A 24557-nucleotide genomic window follows, 5' to 3' on the forward strand; every position below is an offset into this window, starting at 1 on the left:
GGGGAGAGGGGAGGAGAGGGTGAGATGTATGGGAAGAGTAACATGGAAACTTACATTACCATATGTAAAATAGATAACCAGAGGGAATTTGCTGTATGGTCAGGAAACTCAAGCAGGGCCTCTATATCAACCTAGTGGTGTGGAATTGGGAGGGAGATGGGAGAGAGGTTCAAAAGGGAGGGGATATATGTATACCTAAACCTGATTCATGTTGAGGTTTGACAGAAAACAACAAAATTCTGTAAAACAATTATCTTTTAATTAAAAAAATAAAGACAATTATAAGAAAGGTTATTATCATATTTTCTATGATAATTAGGATTATGGTATATTATTGCTGTAATTGCATGCATAATATCTTTAAGCAAGTTCCATCTGTGCTTGCATTTTTAAGCTCTGTTCCTTAAAGCAATATAATTATTTAATTATTCAAAGCTTCATAAAATTGAGAAAACATATTTTTAGCTCCTATATTTCCTTACATTTAACTACTCAGCTAATAATAAATTATGATTACTTTGTTCTAATACCTGTAAAAAGACAAATAATTGCCCAAATCATTTCTATTTATCCTGATAGTTTTATATTTGCTCTATTTTTACATTTGGTAGACATATTTGTTCTTAGTTATTTTAGGTCTATTTTTTAATTTATAGATATCAAAGTCCATGGTAAACCATTACTGAACTTGGTTAATACATAACATCATCTGAGTTAGAATGAATATTTTTTTTCCTTGTCAACAAATTATTGGAAAGCATATTGAAGATAGTTTTTTTAGAAAGTAAATAAAGAAATATTTTTTAAATGGAGAATTTGGTGGAATTTCAAAACAAAGACATGAGCAGAACCCCCCACATTCACCTACAGGATTACAGAAGGAAAGAAAAAGAATATTCTGTTTTTAGAGACAACTTTACTTTTTAAATTCAACTGTCTTCATATTTGATGAAGGTTTCAGGCTGATGCTAGTTGATAAGAAGCCAGTACTTGTGCTTAGAATAGTGCTCACAGAACAGGTCATGAGAGGACCAGGAGAAATACTGAGACCAAGGAAAAGAAAGAAATGGATGAACTCTTGAGTTTCTGATGGAGAAATCAACCCCATAGAAAACAGCATTTATTAGAAGTGCATTTTCTGTCCAAAGTATTTGCAGTGGAAACTCTAAACAATTTGCTTCTTCTTTGCAATATTTATATTGTAAGTAAAATTAATGAAGGATTAAAATTAAGTAATTTTTTTTGTGGTTGTTCATGTCCAACTCTTGTGACCATATGGACTGCAGCACATCAATCTCTTCCGTCCTTCACTGTTTCCCATTGTTGTTGTTTGGTTGCTAAGTTATGTCTAACTCTGTGCAATCCCATAGACTGTAGCCTGCTAGGCTCCTCTGTCCATGGGATTTCCCAGCAAGAATACTCGAGTGGGTTGCAATTTCTTCCTCTGGCGGATCTGCCTGGCGCAGGAATCAAACACAAGTCTTCTACATTGGCAGGCAGATTCTTTACTACTAAGCCAGCAGGGAAGCCTGATGGCTTACAAAAATCTTACAGTGTTTTCTCAAATTTATGTCCATTGAGTCAGTGATGCTATTTAACCATCTCATCCTCTGCCACCCCCTTCTCCTTTTTCCCTCCATCTTTCCCATAGTCAGCGTCTTTTCCAATGAATCGGCTCTTCTTACCAGATGGCAAAAGTATTGGAGATTAAACTTTAGCATCTGTCCTTCCAGTCAATATTCAGGGTTGATTTCCTTTAGGATTGACTGGTTTGATCTCCTTGCAGTTCAAGGGACTCTCAAGAATCTTCTCCAGCACTATAATTCTAAAGCATCAATTCTTCACTGCTAGGCCTTCTTTATGGTCCAACTCTCACATATATGCATGCCTATGTGGAAAACCTCACTACTAGACCTTTGTCCAGGTTTGTCATAGCTTTTCTTCTGAGAAGCAAATGTCTTTTAATTTCATGTCACCACCAGCAATAGTTTTGGAGGACAAAAAAAAAAAAAATACTGTTTCCATTTTTCCCCTTTCTATTTGTGTGAAGTGATGGACCAGATGCCATGATTTTCACCTTTTTTAAAGCTGAGTTTCATGCCAACCTTTTCCTCTTTCACCCTCGTTAAGAGGGCCTTTTTACTTTCTGCCATTAGAGAGGTATCCTCTGTGTATCTGAAGTTGATATTTCTGCAGTAATATTGATTCCAGCTTGTGATTCAACCAGGTCAACATTTCACATGATGCACTCTACGTATAAGTTAAATAAACAGGATGTTATACAGCCTTATTGTACCTAAGTTAGTTTAAAAGTGTAGGTATTTTACTTTGGTCCATCATCCCAATAGCCATGCCAACATGCAATAAACAGCTAGTTCTCTGCAGTCAAGAAGCATTATAATACAAATGAAGTACTATCATTATTAATATCCAAAGGAAGAATAGTCTTCAAATGAAAGACAAAAAAATAGTGTTTTGTATTCCAAGAAGGAAAAAGTCTAATGTGTGATATGGAAGAAAATTGGTGATGTAAAATGTGCTTTACAGTAGAGTAGAAATCCTAACAGGCTTCTGATTTTCCTGACTGGCAAAGAAGCTCTGGCTAGAGTGTGCTCTACATTAGTCCTTGTATAGTTCTTTTAGAGAGTATGAAATAATTATTGCATATTGAACCCTAAATTATGTTAGATATTCAGGAAATATTCAACTTGATCAGTATGGAAATAGAATGAATCATTATGTTCCTGAGGCCTCAAACAACATCTCAACTGCTTGAACTAAAAGCAATGAATAAAGGAAAGCACTAAGTTTTTAATGGTAACAATTTCCAAATGTTTATTCATTTGTCATATCTTTTTAAAGAATAGATTATTTTAAACCTTAATTCTGAATCATGTGGCAAATTTTTGGAGTGAGTATTTGATCTTTGACATGATAATTTTAGGAATGGACAAGGACCCAGAAGAACAGGAGAGAAATCTTTTCAAATCAGTGGCTGGATTATTCAGATGGACTCTTTCAAGGTTTCTAGCACTGGGATGACCCAGAGGGATGGTACGAGGAGGGAGGAGGGAGGGGAGTTCGGGATGGGGAACACATGTATACCTATGGCAGATTCATGTTGAAGTATGGCAAAACCAATACAATATTATAAAGTAATTAACCTCCAATTAAAATAAATAAATTTATATCTAAAAAAAAAGCAGAAGGCTACTCTCTCTTTTTCTTCTTTGCAGTCTTACCAAACTTCCAGCAACAAAACAGGCAACATTTAGTGACCAGGAATGCAACAGTTGCCACACAAGCTAGCAGGAAGCCAATCACATCCAAAGAGTGGTACTGGAACCAGTTGAGGTCATGGGAGGCTGGTCGAAGGTGTTTGGCTCCTTTGTGATGCATGACAAACTCAACCCAGAAGACTGCTCGGTCCAGGGGTTTCACAGGCTGATCGTGGTGAATTCTTGATAACTTCATAGCATTCTCTTTATAGCTAAAATTGAATATATAAATAGCAACTTATATTATTAAAAATATATTGCATAATTATATGATAAGTTGTGTCATAAATGATATCACCAAGAATATGAAAAGCATATGAAAACTTGTTTCCTCTTCAGATACTTCTAGCTGTGATGGTTCATCAGTTTGAAAGTGTTGGATGCTTTATAGTCTCAGTAATTATTAGAAGTGGGAGAGAACAGAATTGCCAATTGAAAATAGCATTCTGAAAGTACAGAAATAGGATGATTATTAGAATGTGTAGCTTGAGAATACAGAATTTTGATCTAACTTGCTGAGTGTGGTATTGGGAACATGATAGTGACAGGAAGCAGCATGGAGGGGAAGGTCTATGAAAAAGAAACCCTTTCCCCACTCCTTCACTCTTCCCCAGGTTTGGGCTGGAGTGTCAGTGTTAACAAGACTTCAGCAGTAACAGGAAATGGTTTCAGTCTGTGATCTTCATGGTCCTGACATTTCAGATGAAAGCAAAAAAGCTTCATGCAACCCTCTGGGCAAGAAATAGGGCCTGAGACTGAACAGATGCTGGCATTTTTGCTTCAGGCTAAAGAGGGCTATGTGTTGAAAACCAGAAACATTACTCTGCCAACAAAGATCTGAATAGTCAAGGCTACGGTCTTCCTAGTGGTTCCATACCATTGTGAGAGCTGGAACATAAAGAAGGTAAAATGCCAAATAACTGATGCCTTCGACTGTGGTGCTAGAGAAGACTCCTGAAAGTCCCTTGGATAGCAAGGAGATCAAATTAGTCAAGCATAAGGAAGATCAACCCTGAATATTCCCTGGAAGGACTGATGTTGAAGCTGAAGCTCCAGTATTTTGGTCATCTGATGAGAACAGACAACTCATTGGAAAAGTCTATGATACTGGGAAAGATTGAGGGCAGAAGGAGAAGAGGGCATCAGAGGATGAGACAGTTGGATGGCAACACTTAAAATGAACATGAACTTGGGCAAACTCTGAGAGATGGTCAGGAACAGAGAGCCCTGGCATGCTGCAGTTCATGGGGTTGCAAAGAGTAGACACGACTGGGTGACTGAACAACAACAATAATGGAGGGCTACACATGCAGTGGTGAGATGGAAGGATGGCAATGCATAGAACACTACCCCTTCTAACTTCTGTCAAAGAATAGAAGACCTCACAAGGATTTTGGCTGAAGGCTTTGAATGGCTGACTTAGAAGCAAGATTTTCTTGGTATTGAGAAGGAGGGAAGTTATTTACCCACACCAAAGTGCAATCATCATTGACAGAGAATACAGAACATTATATTGTAGAAAATCATGGGAAAGTATGTAAAAAGTTTTGAGGAGGAGAACTATACAACATAAAAAAATAAACAAAGCCCTGCTGCCCTTTCATTTTTTTTAAAAGGCAAACCTTTCCTAATACACAGGAATATAAGGAATAAGTACCTCTGAATATATCTCAGGAAAACAAATAATAGTGACAGAAGTTCCAAGACAGACGCAGAAACAAAATATCAGATAAAAATTCAATAAAAGATATCGATATACTCTATTAAAATATAAACTGCATCATTAAGTACATATAAATATGAAATTAATGGTAAATGATATTGGAAATTGTGGTCATGGACAAGATAAGTACATTGTAAGCTTTGATAACATGACACTGATAATATAGCAAAGAAATAAGATGTGATGTTTAAGAGACACTGATGGAACCTGGTGTTTATTTAATTTCATGGCTGCAGTCTATCCACAGTGATTTTGGAGCCCCCCATCTATTTGCCATGGTTCTTCTAGTGAAAGCTATGATTCTTCCAGTAGTCAAGCATGGATGGAAGAGTTGGACCATAAAGAGAGCTGAGCACTGAAGAGTTGATGCTTTTGAACTGTGGAGTCGAAAAAGACTTATGAAAGTCACTTAGATTGCAAAGAGATCCAACCAGTCCATCCTAAAGGAGATCAGTCCTGGGTTTTCATGGAAGGACTGATGTTGAAGCTGAAACTACAATACTTTGGACCACCTGATGTGAAGAGCTGACTCATTAGAAAGACTCTGATTCTGGGAAAGATTGAAGGCAGGAGGAGTAGGTATGACAGAGGATGAGGTGGCTGGATGGCATCACCGACTCGATGGACGTGAGTTTGAGAGAACTCCAGGAGTTGGTGATGGACAGGGAGGCCTGGCATGCTGCTGTTCATGGGATCGCAAAGAATCGGACATAACAGAGCGACTGAACTGACCTGAACTGGTGGTGAAAGTAAAGTCCGATGCTGTAAAGAACAATATTGCATAGGAACCTGGAATGTTAGGCCTAGGAATCAAGGTTAATTGGAAGAGATCGAACAGGAGATGACAAGCGAGAACACTGACATTTTAGGAATCAGTTGACTAAAATCGATTGCAACAGGTGAATTTAATTTAACTGACCATTACATCTACTACTGTGGGAGCGAAGCACTTAGAGAAATACAATAGCCCTCATAGGCAACAAAAGAGTCCAAAATGCAAAACTTGGGTGTAATCTTAAAAATGACAGAAAGATCCTGTGGTTTTGAAGGCAAACCATTCAAAACCATAGTAATCCAAGTATATGCCCCAACCAACAATGCCAAAGAAGCGGAATTTGAAGACCTACAATACCTTCTAGAACTAACACCAAAAAAAGATATCTTTTTCATCATAATGGACTGGAATCCAAAAATAGGAAGGTAAGAGATACCTGGAGTAACAGGCAAGATTGTCCTTGGTGTACAAAACAAAGGACACAAAACAAAGGACAAAACAAAAGACAAAGGCTAACAGAGTTTTGCCCAGACAATGCACACTGGTCATGGCAAACACCCTCTTCCAACAACACAAGAGACAACTCTACACATGGACATCACCAGATGGTCAATACCAAAATCAGATTGATTATATTCTTTGCAGTCAAAGGTGGAGAAGCTATATACAGTCAGCAAAAAACAAGACCAGGAGGTGACTGTGGCTCAGATCATGAATTCCCTATTGCCAAATTCAGACTTAAATTGACGAAAGTAGGGAAAACCACTAGACCACTCAGGTATGACCTAAATCAAATACTTATGATTGTACAGAGGAAGTGACAAATAGATTCAAGGCATTAGATCTGTATGCAGAGTGCCTGAAGAACTATGGATGGAAATTCATAACACTGTACAGGAGGCCATGATCAAAACCATTCCCAGGAAAAAGAAATGCAAACAGGCAAAATGGTAGTCTGAGGAGACCTTACAAATAGCTGAGAAAAGAGGAGAAGTGAAAGGCAATGGAGAAAAGGAAAGATATATCCATCTGAATGCAGAGTTCCAAAGAATAACAAAGAGAGATAAGATAGCTTTCCTACAGGATCAATTCAAAGATAGAGGAAAACAATAGAATGGGAAAGACTAGAGATCTCTTCAAGAAAATTAGAGATACTAAAGGAATATTACATGTAAATATGGGCAAAATAAAGGCAGAAACTGTATGGACCTAACAGAAACAGAAGGTATTAAGAGGAGGTGGCAAGAATACACAGAAGAATTATACAAAAAAGATCTTAATGAACCAGATAACCACGATGGTGTGAGCACTCACCCAGAGCCAGAAATCCTGGAGTGCAAAGTCAAATGGGTCTTAGGAAGCATCACTATGAACAGAGCTAGTGGAGGTGATGAAATTCCAGCTGAGCTATTTCCAAACCCAAGGAGCCTGGCATGCTATAGTCATTGGGGTCACAAAGAGTCAGACAAGATTGAGCGACTAAGCACAGCACAAAAGATGATACTATTAAAGTTATGCATTTAATATGCCAGCAAACTTGGAAAACTCACCAGTGGTCACAGGACTACAAAAGGTCAGTTTTCATTCCAATCCCAAAGAAAGAAAATGCCAAAGAATGTTCAAACTACTGCAGAATTGTACTCATCTCACATGCTACCAAAGTAATGCTCAAAGTTCTCCAAGCTTGGCTTCAACAGTTTATGAATCAAGAATCTCCAGATGCTTAAAATGTATTTAGAAAGGCAGAGGAAACAGAGATCATTGCTAACATCTGCTAGATCATAGAAAGAGCAAGGGAATTCCAGAAAAACATCAATTTCTGCTTCATTGACTATGTTAAAGACTTTACTGTATGGATCACACAAACTGTGGAAAATTCTTAAAGAGATGGAAATACCAGTTAACCGTACTTGCCTTCTGCAAAACCTGTATGTGGGTCAAGAAGCAACAGTTAGAACCAGACATGGAACAACAGACTGGTTCCAAATAGGGAAAGGAATGTGTCAAGCCTGTATATTGTAATCCTGCTTATTTAACTTGCATGCAGACTACATCATGAGAAATGCCAGGCTGGATGAAGTTCAAGGTGGAATCAAGAGTGCTAGGAGAAATATCAATAACCTCAGGTATGCAGATGACACCAGTCTTATGGAAGAAAGCAAAGAATTAAAGAGCCTCTTGATGAAGATGAAGGAGGAGAGTGAGATAGCTGGCTTCAAACTCAACATTCAACAGCGAAAATTTTGGCATCCAGTCGCATCCATTTAGTTCAGCCACTCAGTAGCGTCCAACTCTGCGACCCCATGGACTGCAACAATCCAGGTTTCCCTGTCCATCATCATCTCCCAGGACTTGCTCAAATTCATGTCCATCGTGTCTGTGTAGTCATCCAACCATCTCATCCTCTGTCTTCCCCTTTTCCTCCTGCAGGTGTTAATAATCAGCTGCCTGTTGCTCTGGCTAAGCCCTAAGAAACACACCATGGGAAAATAATAAAAGCAAAATATAGCAATACCATATAATCTAAACAAAAGTACATCAAGTTATTAGTTGGGGTCGTCATGGTCTGCTAAACTAAGGAAAAAGAGTGTGGACCTTGAAATGCTGGTCAGTGAAAGTTCAGAAAGCTGCTTCTGCACACACCAAGATGTTTTCCCAAGGCATATTCGGGCCTATGATCTTGTACAAGAACATAACAAAGACAGCTCAAAATAATCAGTAAAATGAGAGATGTGATCAGGGACACAGGAGGCTGATTTTATTGTGGCACAACAGATACTTTCTGCATGCCAAGACGCTAAATAAAAGTGATGTGCCTCTGAAGAACAGGGCTCTTGATTCAGAAGGTCTTGAGTTTTCCATTCCCATCTTTAAATCTTCAATTCTGTCTCTAGTTTCTTTTTCCCAAACTGTGTGTCAACCACTTTCGAGTCCTATCTGCTGGGCAACAGGGTCTTTTCTAATGAGTCAGTTCTTAGCAAAAGGTAGCCAAAGTATCAGAGCTTCAGCTTCAGCATAAGTCCTTTCAATGAAAATTTAGGACTGATTTCCTTTAGGATTGACTGGTTGGATCTCTCTGCAGTCTAAGTGACTTTCACAAGTCTTTTCCGATTCCACAGTTCAAAAGCATCAACTCTTCAGCGCTCAGCTCTCTTTATGGTCCAACTCTTCCATCCATACTTGACTACTGGAAGAACCATAACTTTCACTAGAAGGACCATGGCAAATAGATGGGGAAACAATGGCAACAGTGACAGACGTTATTTTGGGGGGCGGGGGGAGGGCTACAAAATCACTGTGGATATGGCTGCAGCCATGAAATTAAAAGACAATTGCTCCTTGGAAGAAAATCTATGACAGATTTAGGTAGCATATTAAAAATCAGAGACATCACTTTGCTGACAAAGGTCCATCTAGTCAAAGCTAATTTTTTTCCAATAATCATGTGAGAGGTGATGATGTGAGATGTGAGAGGTGGACCATAAAGAAGGCTGAGTGCTGAAAAAAATGATGTTTTTCATCTGTGGTGTTAGAGAGAACTCTTGAGAGTCCCTTGAACTCCAAGGAATAAAACCAGTCAATCCTTAAGGGAAATCAACCCAGAATATTCATTAGAAGTATTGATGTTGAAGCTGAAGCTACAGAACTTTGGCACTTGACGGCGGAGTGAATTCATCTGAAAAGACTCAGATTCTGAAAAAGATTGAAGGCAGGAGGAGAAGATGGCAACAGTGGATGAGATAGTTGGAGGGTGTCACTGATTCAGTGAACATGAGACCAAAGGCCTGGATATAGTTTAGGATGGGGATGCCTGGTGTGGTGCAGTCCATGGGATTGCAGAGTCGGACACAACTGAGTGACTTAACAACAAAACGTTGTTGCATGGTAGAAACCAATGCAACATTTTAAATTAGTTATATCCCAATTAAAAATAAGTTAAACAAACAAGAGAGACGCTGATAAGTGACTTAATAGTGAAAAGTCATTGAATATTTTAAAAATTTATGTTTAAAAAATAATTTTAAACTCAAATGTCAATTCATGTTTATAGACTTATACAAAATTTCTAGTAAGAATTTATCTGATATATAGAAGCATTTACAACTCTGGAAAATATTTTAATTTTAATATAGTTTCTTTTTTCCAAAGAATATATTTGTTTTATTTATATGAAATATAGTTACATAATAAATGTACTCTTTCATTACTGAGAATTTATTTATTTGTCTGTGATCACAGTTGGACTGTGAGGAAGGCTGAGCGCTGAAGAATTGATGCTTTTGAACTGTGGGTTGGAGAAGACTCTTGAGAGTCCCTTGGACTGCAAGGAGATCCAACCAGTCCATTCTGAAGGAGATCAGCCCCGGGATTTCTTTGGAAGGAATGATGCTAAAGCTGAAACTCCAGTACTTTGGCTACCTCATGTGAAGAGATGACTCATTGGAAAAGACTCTGATGCTGGGAGGGATTGGGGGCAAGAGGAGAAGGGCACAGCAGAGGATGAGATGGCTGGATGGCATCACTGACTCGATGGACGTGAGTCTGAGTGAACTCCTGGAGTTGGTGATTGACAGGGAGGCCTGGCATGCTGCAATTCATGGGGTCACAAAGAGTCGACACGACTGAGCAACTGATCTGATCTGATCTGATCTGATCACAGCTAACTACCATGTTGTACAAAGTTCCCCAGAACTTATTTATTTTACTACTCAAATTTTGTTCCCTATTACTTAAAGCTTGTCTCTCCATTCTTCCAACTCCTAGACCCTGGAAAATACCAATCTACTCTACTTCTATGAGTTTCAATTATTAGGCTGCATGTATAAGTGATTCTAAAAAATATTTATCATTCACTGACTTACTTCACCTAGGACAATACCATGTTTTCAAATATGGAAGTATTTCCTTTGTGTTCTTTGCTAAATAATATTCTTTCACTACATACACCACATTGTCTTTATCTTTTCATTCATTGAAAGACACTTAAGGTTTAATTCACGCCTTGATTTTTGTGAATAATACAGCAATTAGCACTGGGATGAAGCTATCAAATTGTCAACATCTGTCAGATCATCAAAAAAGCAAGAGAGTTCCAGAAAAACATCTACTTCTGCTTTATTGACTATGCCAAAGCCTTTGACTGTGTGGACCACAACAAACTCTACAAAATTCTTAAAGAGATGGGAATACCAGAACACCTGACCTGCCTCCTGAGAAATCTGTATACAGGCCAGGAAGTAACAGTTAGAACTGGACATGGTACAACAGACTGTTTCCAAATTGGAAGAGGAGTATGTCAAGGCTGTATATTGTCACCCTTATTTAACTTATTTAACTTACAGGCAGAGTACATCATGAGAAACGCTGGGCTGGAGGAAGCACAAGCTGGAATCAAGACTGCTGGGAGAAACAGCAATAACCTAAGATATGCAGATGACACCACCCCTATGGCAGAAAGCAAAGAAGAACTAACGAGCCTCTTGTTGAAATGAAAGAGGAGAGTGAAAAAATTGGCTTAAACTCAACATTCAGAAAACTAAGATCATGACATCTGGTCCCATCTTTCATGGCAAATAGATTGGGAAACAGTGGAAACAGTGACAAACTATTTTGGGGGTGCTCCAAAATCACTGCAGATGGTGACTGCAGTCACAAAATTAGAAGACACTTGCTCCTTGGAAGAAAAGTTATGACCAAACTAGACAGCATACTAAAAAGCAGAGACATTGCTAACAAAGGTCCATTTAGTCAAAGCTATGGTTTTTCCAGTAGTCATGTATCAATGTGAGAGCTTGACTATAAAGAAAGCTGAGTGCTGAAGAATCGATGTTTTTAAACTGTGGTATTGGAGGAGATTAATGTGAATCCCTTCGACTGCAAGGAGATTCAACCAGTCCATCCTAAAGGAAATCAGTCCTGAATATTCACTGAAAGGACAAATTTTGAAGCTGAAACTCCAATACTTTGGCCATCTGATATGAAGAGCTGGTGCATTTGAAAAGACCCTGATGCTGGGAAAGATTGAAGGCAGGAGGAGAAGGGGATGACAGAGGATGAGACAGCTGGATGGCATCACCAACTCTATGGACATGAGTTTGAGTAAACACTGGGAGTTGGCAATGGACAGGAAGGCCTGGCATGCTGCAGTCCATAAGTTTGCAAATAGTCTCACATGACTGAGAGACTGAACTGAACTGAACTGAAGATATTCTTCCATATTCTATTTTAATTTCTTTAGATATATACCCAGAAGTGAGATCACTGGAAAAGCTTCCATACTGTTTTCCATAGTGGCTACAGCAATTTACATTATCACCTGGAGTGCAGTTCAATTTTTCTTTTTCTACATCCTCATCTCTTAGACCATATCTTTTAATGATGGCCATTCTGAAAGTTCCATGCTGGCTTGATACTTAACATTCAAAAAACTGAGACCATGGCATCTTGTCCCATCACTCCAAGGCAAATAGAAGGGGAAAAATTGGAAGCAGTAATAGATTTTATTTTGTTGGGCTCCAAAATCACTGCAAATGGTGACTGCTGCCATGAAATTAAAAGACACTTGCAAGGAAAACTATGATAAACCTATACAGCACATTAAAAAGCAAGGATATCAGTTTGCTGACAATGCTCCATATAGTCAAAGATATGGTTCTCCAGTAGTCATGTTTGAATATCATTTCATGATGCATGCTCAGTTGTGTCCCACTCTTTGGAACTCCATAGACTAAAGTAGTCCAGGCTTCTCTGTACATGGGATTTTCCAAGCAATTCTAGAGTGAGTTGCCATTTCCTAAACCAGGGGAAGATTTTCCAAGCAAGAATGCTGAAATGGATTCCCATTTACTACTCCACTGTGTGATCACTCACCTAGAGTCAGACATTCTGGAATGCGAAGTCAAGTGGGCCTTAGGAAGCATAACTATGAACAAAGCTAGTGGAGATGATGGAATTCCCATTGAGTTACTTCAAAATCTAAAAGATGATGCTGTTAAAGTGCTGCACTCAACATGCCAGCAAATTTGGAAAACTCAGCAGTGTCCACAGGACTTCAAAACGCCAGTTTTCATTCCAATCCCAAAGAAAGGCAGTGCCAAAGAATGTTCAAACTACTGTACAATTGCACTTATTTCACACACTAGCAAAGTAATGCTCAAAGTTCTCCAAGCTTGACTTCAACAGTACATGAACTGAGAATTTCCAGATGTTCAAGTTGGATTAAAATAAAAAGGCAGAAGAATGAGAGATGAAATTGCCAGCATCCATTGGATGCTAGAAAAAAAAGAGGATTCCAGAGAAAAATCTACTTCTACTTCATTGACTACACTAAAGCCTTTAATTGTGTGGATCACAACAAACTATGGAAAATTCTTCAAGAGATGGGAATACCAGACCACCTACCTGCCTCCTGAAAAACCGGTATGCAGGTCAAAAAGCAACAATGAGAACTGGACATGGAACAATGGAAAGGTCCCAAATTGGGAAAAGAGTACTTCAAAGATGCATGCAATTTAACTTGCATGCATAGTACATCATACAAAATGCTGGGCTGGATGAAGCACACGCTGGAATCAAGATTGCCAGGAGAAATATCAATAACCTCAGATATGCAGATGACACCACCCAAATGGCAGAAAGCAAAGAGGAAATAGTCTATTGATGAAGGTGAAAGAGGAGAGAGAAAAAGCTGGCTTAAAGCTCAACATTCAAAAAATGAAGATTATGCCATCGGGTCCCATCACTTCATGGCAAATAGATGGGGGAAAAGTGACAGACTTTATTTTCTTGGGCTGCAAAATCATTGTGGATGGTGACTGAAGCCACAAAATTAAAGGAGCTTTGCTCCTTGGAAGAAAATCTATGACAAACCTCAGTCAGTCAGTTCTGTCGCTCAGCCATGTCTGACTCTTTGTGACCCCATGAACCTCAGCACGCCTCCCTGTCCATCATCAATTCTGGGAGTTCACTCAAATCCATGTCCATCCAGTCAGTGATGCCATCCAACCATCTCATCCTCCGTTGTCCCCTTCTCCTTCTGCCCTCAGTCTTTCCCAGCATCAGGGTCTTTTCAAATGAGTCAGCTCTTCGCATCCAGTGGCCAAAGTATTGGAGTTTAAGCTTTATCATCAGTCCTTGCAACGAACACCCAGGACTGATGTCCTTTAGGATAGACTGCTTGGATCTCCTTGCTGTCCAAGGACTCTCAAGAGTCTTCTCCAACACCACAGTTCAAAAGCATTAATTCTTTGGCACTCAGCTTTCTTTATAGTCCAACTCTCATAGCCATACATGACCACTGGAAAAACCATAGCCTTGACTAGATGGACCTTAGTTGACAAGTAATGTCTCTGCTTTTTAATATGCTGTCTAGGTTGGTCATAACTCTCCTTCCAATGAGTAAGCATCTCTTAATTTCAAAGCTGCAATCACCATCTGCAGTGATTTTGGAGCCCAGAAAAATAAAGTCAGCCACTGTTTCCACTGTTTCCCCATCTATTTCCCATGAAGTGATGGGACCAGATGCCATGATCTTCATTTTCTGAATGTTGAGCTTTAAGCCAACTTTTTCATGCTCCTCTTTCACTTTCAGCAAGAGGCTCTTTAGTTCTTCTTCACTTTCTGCCATAAGGCTGGTGTCATCTGCATATCTGATGTTACTGATATTTATCCCGGCAATCTTGATTCCAGCTTGTGCTTCCTGCAGCCCAGTGTTTCTCATGATGTACTCTTCATATAAGTTAAATAAGCAGGGTGTCAATATACAGCCTTGATGTACTCTTTTTCCTATTTGCAACCAGTCTGTTGTTCCATATACAGTTTTAACTGTTGCTTCCTGACCTGCATACAGTTTTCTCAAGAGGCAAGTCAGGTGGTCTGATATTCTCATCTCTTTCAGAATTTTCCACAGTTTATTTTGATCCACACAGTACCTAGAGAGCATACTAAAAAGCATAGAAATTACTCTGCTGACAAAGATCTATATAGTAAAACTATCATTTTTCCAGCAGTCAGGTATGGATGTGAGATTTGGACCATGAAGTAAACTGAGCATCAGAAAATTGATGCTTTTGAGCTGAGGTGTTAGATAAGGCTTTTGAGAATGCCTTGGACTGCAAAGAAATCAAACCAGTCTATCCTAAAGGAAATCAACCCTGAATATTCATTGGAGGGACTGATGCTGAAGCTGAAGCACCAATATTTTGGCCACCTGATGTGAAGTGCTGACTCATTAGAAAATACCCTGATGCTGGAAAAGATTGAAGGCAGGAGGAGAAGGGGATGAAGAGGACTAGATGCTTAGATGGCATCACTGTCTCGATGGACATGAATTTGAGCGAGCTTGGGAGATGGTGATGGACAGGAAAGCCTGGCATGCTGCAGTCCATGGGGTCACAAGGAGTCACACACAACTGAGTGACTGAACAATTCCAGGGGATCTCCTCACTCAGGAATCAAACCTGCATCTCCTGTAGCAACTGCATCGGCATGTAGTTTCTTTACCACTGAACCATAAAGAAGGCTGAGCACCAAAGATTTGATGCTTTCTGATTGTGGTGTTGGAGAAGACTCTTGAGAGTCCCTTGGAGAGCAAGGAGATCAAATCAATCAATCCTGAAGGAAATCAACTCTGAATATTCATGAAAGGACTGATGCTGAAGCTGAAACTCCAATACTTTGGCCACCTCATGTGAAGAACTGACTCACTGCAAAAAACCTGATGCCGGAGCAGATTGAAGGGAAAAGGAGAAGGGGGTGGCAGAGGATGAGATGGTTAGATAGTATCACCACCTCAATGGGCATGTATTTGAGCAAACTCTAGGACATAGTGGAGAATGGAGGAGCTTGTCATGCTGTAGTCAGTGGGGTCATAGTGCCAGACAAAACTTAGTGACTGAACAACATCAACAATTCTCATAGATGTGAGGTGGGATTTTGATTTGCATTTCATGATGCTTAGTAGTGTTAAGCCCCTTTTCAAGTAACTGTTGTCCATGTATATGTCTTCTTCAGGCAAATATGTATTCAGTAACTACATTCATTTAAAAATTTTTTTGCTATTGAGTAACATGGGTTACTTATATCTTTTGTATATTAGTCTCTTATCAGATGTGTGATTTTCAAAATATGCTCCAATTTTGTACATTGCCTTTCATTTTGTAAATCATTTATTTTGCTGTGTAGAAGCTTTTGAGCTTGATATAGCCCCACCTTTTGGTTTGCATTGGTTCCTTGTATTGTTGGTGTTATATCCCAACATTTGGTGCCAATACCCTTATGGCAAAACCAATACAATATTGTAAAGTAATTAACCTCCAATTAAAATAAATAAATTTATATTTAAAAAAAAGAAACCTTCCCTCCTGTTTTATAATAGGAGTTTTATGGTTTCAGGTCTTCTTATGTTTAAGTCTTTAGTCCATTTCTAGTCAAATTGTGTAAGTAATGCAATGTGGTGGTTTAGTCACTAAGTCGTGTCTGTCTCTTGTGACACCATGGACTGTAGCCAGCCAGGCTCCTCTGTCGATGGGATTCTCCAGGTAAGAATACTGGAGTGGGTTGCCATTTCCTTTTCAAGAGCTCTTGCTGACCCCAGAATTGAACCTGGGTCTCTTGCATTGAAAACAGATCTTTACCAACTGAGCTCTGAGGGAAGCAATGTAATATATGGGTCCAAATTTTATTCTCCTGGATATAAATATCTAGTTTCCCTAGTACTACTTATTGAAAAGATAACACTTTTCCTATTGAGTATTCTTCACTTTTGTCAAATATTATTCAACTTTACATAAAACAGTTTGTATCAGGGCTCTCTATCCTGTCCATTGGTCTGTATGTCTATTTTTATGACAATATCATCTTTTTAAAATTGCTATAAGTTTGTAGTATAGCTTTAAATAAGAAGTGGGATGCCTCTAATGTCATTATTTCTTGGGACTGGTTTAGCTGATTGAGATCTCTTGTGGCTTCACACAAATTTAGAATTTGTTTTTCGCTTTGTATGCTCCAGAAGGCCTTAAAAATTTGTCATTCAATCCATTCTTCTTTTTCTGCCAAGGAACTCTTTCTAGCTGAAAGTTCTATCTTGGTGATGAGTAATGCTGGCTTGGGGATGATGCTGGTAAAATAAAACTGCCATCATTCTGTTCTTGTGTGATTAATCTCAGATTTTTGTTCTGTTGTGTTGCTAAAATTTCTTACATGGTCTTTAGAGCATCCCAGAGATGATTTTGCTCATGGATAGTGTCCAATTGTTACTCTCTGTCAGGGAACAGGGAGGCTGGGGTCTTCTTTCTATTTATATATTAACACAAGGAAAGAGCAGAAGTAAGTTTCTAAACTGGTATTGGTTATAACTACCCAGATGGTGACTGCAGCCATGAAGTTAAAAGATTCTTGCTGCTTGAAAGAAAAGCTATGACTACCTATACAACATATTAAAAAGCAGAGACATAACTTTACCAATAAAGATCTATCTAGTCAATGCTATGGTTTTTCCAGTAGTCATGTATGGATGTGAGAGTTGAACTATAAAGAAAGCTGAGCATCAAAGAATTGATGCTTTTGAACTGTCGTGTTGGAGAAGAGGCTTGAGAGTTGCATGGACTGCAAGGAGAACCAACCAGTCCATCCTAAAGGAAATCAGTCCTGAATGTTCATGGGAAGGACTGATTCTGAAATTGAAACTCCAATACTTTGCAAAGTATTGGATGCAAAGAACTGACTCATTGGAAAAGACCCTGATGCTGGGAAAAATTGAAAGCAGGCAGAGAAGGGGACGACAGAGGATGGCATCACCAACTCAATGGACATGAGTTTGAGCAAGCTCCGAGAGTTGATGTTGGACAGGGAAGCCAGGTGTGCTGCAGTCGATGGGGTCACAAAGAGTTGGACATGATTGAGAGACTGAACTGAACTGAACTGACATGAAGGAAGCTGAGTGGTTTTTCATTTTTATTTTTATGATTTTGTTGTAGTCCCTAAATTCTTTATAGTGGTAATATCTTTAATTTTTAAGAAATAAAAAATATTATTGTTAATTTAACAATTCATATCTTTAACAATATATTATTTTCTTTAAATAAATGTAGTATTTCTTCAAGGTTATAATCTATCATCCAGTAGTGGTAGGTGACAAAATACTTTCACAAAATTTAGGAAGTGTAAAATAATCTTTAATTATTGATTTGATTATTCAGTTCAGTTCAGTTCAGTTCAGTCACTCAGTCATGCCTGACCCTTTGCGACCCAATGAATCGCAGCACGCCAGGCCTTTCTGTCCATCACCAACTCCCAGAGTTCACTCAGACTCACGTCCATCGAGTCAGTGATGCCATCCAGCCATCTCATCCTCTGTTGTCCCCTTCTCCACCTGCCCCCAATCCCTCCCTGCATGAGAGTCTTTTCCAGTGAGTCATCTCTTCGCATGAGGTGACCAAAGTATTGGAGTTTCAGCTTTAGCATCATTCCTTCCAAAGAAATCCCAGGGCTGATCTCTTTCAGAATGGACTGGTTGGATCTCCTTGCAGTCCAAGGGACTTTCAAGAGTCTTCTCCAACACCACAGTTCAAAAGAATCAATTCTTCGGCACTCAGCCTTCTTCACAGTCCAACTCTCACATCCATACATGACCACAGGAAAAACCATAGCCTTGACTAGACAGACCTTTGTTGGTAAAGTAATGTCTCTGCTTTTCAATATGCTATCTAGGTTGGTCATAACTTTTTTTCCAAGGAGTAAGAGTCTTTGGGGCTTCCCTGGTGGCTCAGAGGTTGAAGCGTCTGCCTCCAATGCGGGAGACCCGGGTTCGATCTCTGGGTTGGGAATATCCCCTGGAGAGGGAAATGGTAACCCACTCCAGTATTCTTGCCTGGAGAATCCCATGGATGGATAATCCTGGTAGGCTATAGTCCACGGGGTCGCAAAGAGTCGGACACAACTGAGCGACTTCACCTTCACCTTCACCTTCAAGTGTCTTTTAATTTCATGGCTGCAGTCATCATCTGCAGTAATTTTGGAGCCCAAAATAATAAAGTCTGACACTGTTTCCACTGTTTCCCCATCTATTTGCCATGAAGTGATGGGACCAGATGCCATGATCTTCATTTTCTGAATGTTGAGCTTTAAGTCAACTTTTTCACTCTCCACTTTCACTTTCATCAAGAGGCTTTATAGTTCCTCTTCACTTTCTGCCATAAGGGTGGTGTCATCTGCATATTATTTGATAATATTTGATTATCAAATAATATTTGATATTAGGCACACTCTAAATTATGGAAAATTTGTTAATTTCCAATTATATAAAGCTGATTATTCTTTCAAAAACAAAATGCTTCTTAGTTAAGAATATATTCTCTACTCACGAAGTATTGTTAATAACTGCTTTCAAAGCATTCAGCAGATCTGCACTTGTCATTCTTTGCAAGTCTACTTCGACAGCTGCCCCTTTGGCTTTCATACGAGCAAGATTATCATGCTGATCACCAAACATAGGAATTCCAACCATAGGGACCCCGTGGTAAATAGCTTCATAGATCCCATTGGTTCCACAGTGAGTGATAAAAGCTCTGGTTTTGGGATGACCTAAAAATTAAAAGAAAAAAAATATCATTTTAAGTTGCAAGAGTGTCAGAAACAGAAAATCATGACACCTGCATAAACCAAATTCTATTAGGTAACATTTTCTATATAATTCTGTGTCATAAGAACACATATAAATTCTTATAGGCTCTGAAGAAAGCAGCAGTTAATTAGTCCATGCTAAGTGTAATTAGTGATTCCAGCAATTAAGTCATTCCACAGACAACTAAGAAATTTTCTGCAAAATATATGGTGGAGAGTACTTGCCCATTTGACAAGTTGTTTCAGGAAGAATACATCAACAAAAAAGAATGGAGGGACTGAAGAAAACAATCTTTTTGTAGATGGGAAAGAGGAGGTGACATGTGCAGGGTTTCAATATGAAAATGTTGGCATAACAAGCTAGAAAGGCTACATTAGTTCATGGTGTACTCTGTTTAAGAAAACAGAATTTGCATTTGACTTTACACTAATATGCAGCCATTTATATTATATATGAAATATAGGTGAAATGGTTTGCTACATGTTTTTTTCCATAGAGAAGAGAGGTGTGAGAGAATGGTGAAGAGAATTAGGTGTGTTGCAATACTGTACACAAAAGTTAACGAAAGCCTCATCTAAAGGTAATTTCTCTGATTTGATCCTGAAGAGGGAGAGATTATGTCATAAATGGGAGAGTCACCAAGGTCTAGTCAGGTTTCTCTGAACTTTTCTCAACTAGAATTTGATTTTGTGGCTCCACTATCTCTGCATTGCCCAATTTTAGCAAGCATTCTACTTGGTCAGTTGAGCTCTGCAATTTTCCATCCAATGAACTTCCACTATGTTCTTTTGTGATAAATTCCCCATTTTTCTTGCTGCATACAAATTGTTTCCAGTCTCTCTGTTTTATTGTAAAAGTCCATTGCACTAATAACTATACTTATGGTGATGGTCTTGAATAAATGTGCCTTACAGTCTTTAACAAGTGTCATGAATAATCCTTTCTTTCAAAACTCCTGAAGCAATGTGAAGAACACATTAACGTTTTTTTTTCTTATTTTAAATACAAATTTGTTGATATCTGTTATTTAATAATCATTCAGATTATACCTCATTCAGTTCTGTTTATTTTTTTTCTCTTTGGTCTTACCAAGAAGATCATTCTGTGGAATCCATTTATATAGCCGGGTATTGGCTCCTAGTGTTTTGGGTTTCTTTCCTGTATATCTCCACAGAACCTATTAAGATAAATGTCTTTATTAGAAGATTTTAGAATCACATCCTGTCAGAAAAAGTTAACTTACCCCTGATGACTCAGATGGTAAAGAATCTTCCCACAGTACTGGAGACAGGGGTTTGATCCCTGGATCGGGAAGATCCCCTGAAGAAGGAAATGGCAACCCACTCCAGTATCCTTGCCTGGAATATCCCATGGATGGAGGAACCTGGCAGGTTATAGTCCATGGGGTTGCAAAGAGTCAGACACGCCTAAGTGACTTCACTTCAATCAAATTTGATGCTTCCAGGTAATGCACAAGTAAACTGAGTCCATACGTGATTAGGTGATGAATGTTTTTAAACCATGAACACTACAGCCGTGTTTTCAAAGGCTTGCAATGATCCTAGTCAATAGCCTTTCATCTTCGGGTTAATTCTAACTTAACCTAATGAAGAAAAATGATAAAGATGTAGATGAAGAAAAATGACAATCTGTATCTGAAAGAACTACATATGGTGTTACTACACCACTCTGGTAAAGGGGATTTTTGAGACAAAGATTTCAGAGGCAAAGGGGAGGGATGTTATTTACCTCTTTTGAAGTATTTTTTACATACTTACTAGTAATGTACACTCATATGGTAAAATATTCATAATCATATTTATAATTTTCAAGTATTCTAAGTCTAGAGTTTGGCGGCATTAAAAACATCCACATTGTGTAACCGTCATGGCATCCAGTCACACAGTCGTGTCCGACTCTTTGCGACCCCGTGGACTGCAGCCTGCCAGGCTCCTCTGTCCATGAGGATTCTCCAGGTAAGATTACTGGAGTGGGTTACCATGCTGTCCTCCAGGGAATCTTCCGGACCCATTGGAGTTGGTGAGGGACAGTGAGGCCTGGCGTGCTGCAGCTCATGGGGTCGCAAAGAGTTGGACATGACTGAGCGCCTGAACTGAGAAAAAAGATGTCACTCAGGTAAAACCCAGAATGGTATCAATAAAAAATGATAGTTTGCTGGAACATTGTAAAGTACACTCCTAAATATTTTACTGTATTGTTAGTGTTTTAAATGTTGAAGAATCACTATTTAGGATTTCATTTAGGATTATTTTTAGGATTCATTATTTAGCATTATTAGAAGAATCATTATTTAAGATTATTTTTAACCTAAGCTCTTATTTCCAGGTTCAATTATGACAATGTTCAAAATCAGTAATTGCTAGAAAATATAGTCCAAGACATTCTAAGAATTAAGCCTATTATTTTGAATATCTTTTCCTTTATTCTCTGTTATGTTGTTACTTGTTTATATGCTTCAGATTTAAAGAAATATAAGAACAGCAAAAATCACTGCAGATGGTGACTGCAGCCATGAAATTAAAAGACGCGATGGTATGGGGAGGGAGGAGGGTTCAGGATGGGGAACATATGTATACTAATAAAAAAAAAAAATATTGTAAAAAAAATGAAATGAAATGAAAAGACGCTTACTCCTTGGAAGAAAAGTTATGACCAACCTAGATAGCATATTAAAAAACAGAGACATTACTTTGCCAACAAAGGTCCATCTAGTCAAGGCTATGGTTTTTCCTGTGGTCATGTATGGATATGAGAGTTGGACTGTGAAGAAGGCTGAGTGCCGAAGAATTGATGCTTTTGAATTGTGGTGTTGGAGAAGACTCTTGAAAGTCCCTTGGACTGCAAGGAGATCCAACCAGTCCATTCTGAAGGAGATCAGCCCTGGGAGTTCTTTGGAAGGACAGATGCTAAAGCTGAAACGCCAGTACTTTGGCCACCTCATGCGAGGAGTTGACTCATTGGAAAAGACTCTGATGCTGGGAGGGATTGGGGGCAGGAGTAGTAGGGGACGACTGAGGATGAGATGGCTGGATGGCATCACTGACTCGATGGACATGAGTCTGAGTGAACTCTGGGAGTTGGTGATGGACAGGGAGGCCTGGCGTGCTGTGATTCATGGGGTCGCAAAGAGTCAGACACGACTGAGTGACTGAACTGAATTGAAAAAGCGTTAGGTTACATGGATGCCTTAAAACCTAATGCACAAAGTTCACTGATGGTTTAACAGTAGCAAATGATTAATTTTCATTTATTATTTAAAGAAAATACTGCAATAGAATTTCCTTAATAATGCCAGGTTTAAAGCAAGATAGCAATCAAATATCCCCTTTTATCATTTATACATTTTCTTTAGAGCTCACTTAAGTTGAGACTAACAATATCAATACCCTTTCCTAAATTTTACAAGTATACTTTTACTGTGAACTTCATGGATTTTAAAACAGCTGTCCCTGAAAAAAAAAAAAAAAAAAAAGACCTTCTGAGGAATCTGGGCAAGGGCTGATGCGATCATATTAGACTTTTCTTCTGAGAGGTTTTTGATCATTGACCCCAGAGTAAACACCACGACTCCATCTTTTCCAGAGCTTTGAACAAACTCTTCGAACTCCTGTGAAAAAAACAGTCTTTGTAATATAAAAGCTTACAGTTATAATAGATGTCACACTCTTCTCAATGTGTCTGAATTATTAGAGCAATTCTGTACTTTCATATGTTAATGATTTCGGTGTGTAATAGATGACCTGAAATCCTTATTAGGTGAATTAAAAATTATTGTTACTAAAAGCTCATTTGGTAAGGCATATTGAGGTATGAATGTGTCTTTGTGCATGTGTGTTTGTGTTTACAAGTTATTGACAGCCTGTTATCTTTCGCCATTTGCTGAACTCTTTACATGTATCATTTAACTTAGATATATGGTGATTTTATGAGATATGTATATATTTACAGATGGGAAATCTATCTCCATAAGGTTAAGTAATTTGTCCAAGTCTACACAGCAGTAGCTGGCAGAGAAAATTTCTACCTTTAAGTTAAATAGTTCTGGTGCTGCAGTTTTTATTTAGCCTTAGATGCTAATAAGGTTGTTTTCATTTTTTCTGCTGAATTATGGTCAGTACAATGACACAATTTTGGTATATTTACTTTTTTATGTTTTCTAAACTTCTATTTTCTTTTATTTTGATTATATTTGTTTTTTTATATAAGCTTCCACATATACGATTAGGAATGAAGTAGCCATGTAACTCCTGTCCAGACAAGTAATGCAGAAATACATATAACGCATACTCTGAGGGTTATAGGAATATAGTAGAAATATATAGCTTTGAATTAAAAATAAAGACAAACATATTTAATCATACTGAAATAAATCTTTTCATCCTCTGTTTAAATACTAGCAAAACTAAGCCAATTAAGTAAGACAAAAAAAAATGTGTTTTTGAGGCATGAAACGGAATAGGGAACAAATTTATATTAAGGGATTTCTCACATGGTTATTGGAGAAGGAAATGGCAACCAATTCCATTCTTGCCTGGAGAATCCCATGAACAGAGAAGTCTGGCAGGTTGCAGTCTATGGGGTCTCAAAGAGTCAGATAAGGCTGAAGCAACTTAGCACTCATGCCCATGGTTATGGAGACTGTCAAGTTTAATCTGCAGAACAGCACATTAGGCTGGAGACTCAGAGAAGATCCACTGCTGTAGTTCAAGTCTGAAGGCTGCCTACCGGCAGAATTCAGACTTTTGTTCTAGTCACATCTTCAACTAATTGAATGAGGCTTACTCACATAATGGAGAGTAATTTGTTTAATCAAGGTCCACATATTTCAAAATTGATTTCATCTAAAAATAGCCTCTCAATAACTTCTAGGAAAATGTTTGTCTAAGTACCCGGGTACCCGGCCAGGCAAGTTGACACTTAAAGTTAACCATTACACTATGTTTAGAGATGATACTAAAGATAGAATGATATCTTCATGTTCAGTTATAGCATAGTATTTGTAAGATACTAGGAAATACTTTTAAATTTATATAAAACACATTTTCATGTATAGTTAAAGGACTTTGATCAAGAAAAGAAAACATTGAGGACTACTTCATTAGATAATAATACATAATCCAAAATAAAGGCTACTCACCT

At 38.4% G+C, this 24557-nt stretch overlaps 1 protein-coding gene across 3 annotated transcripts in view; it reads right to left on the reverse strand.

The window, feature by feature from the left end:
- Positions 1 to 329: 329 nt before the first annotated feature.
- LOC109560535 (UDP-glucuronosyltransferase 2C1-like) overlaps positions 330 to 24557 on the reverse strand; it is a 33309-nt gene continuing 9081 nt past the window's right edge. The window contains exons 3-7 of one of the 3 annotated variants that reach the window (XM_070791553.1): positions 22894 to 23025; positions 20487 to 20574; positions 19138 to 19357; positions 3243 to 3490; positions 330 to 2250 (exon numbers count right to left, since the gene is read on the reverse strand). In XM_070791553.1, the coding sequence (XP_070647654.1) occupies positions 2237 to 2250; positions 3243 to 3490; positions 19138 to 19357; positions 20487 to 20574; positions 22894 to 23025 (702 nt within the window). In that variant the 3' untranslated portion in view covers positions 330 to 2236. Of the gene's footprint in view, positions 2251 to 2808; positions 3491 to 17927; positions 18985 to 19137; positions 19358 to 20486; positions 20575 to 22893; positions 23026 to 24557 lie in introns of those variants that run through there. The other 2 variants (XM_019962855.2, XM_019962856.2) reach the window with 2 other exon arrangements.

This window comes from Bos indicus, chromosome 6, assembly GCF_029378745.1.
Source record: "Bos indicus isolate NIAB-ARS_2022 breed Sahiwal x Tharparkar chromosome 6, NIAB-ARS_B.indTharparkar_mat_pri_1.0, whole genome shotgun sequence".
In the NCBI taxonomy this organism is placed as follows: domain Eukaryota; kingdom Metazoa; phylum Chordata; class Mammalia; order Artiodactyla; family Bovidae; genus Bos; species Bos indicus.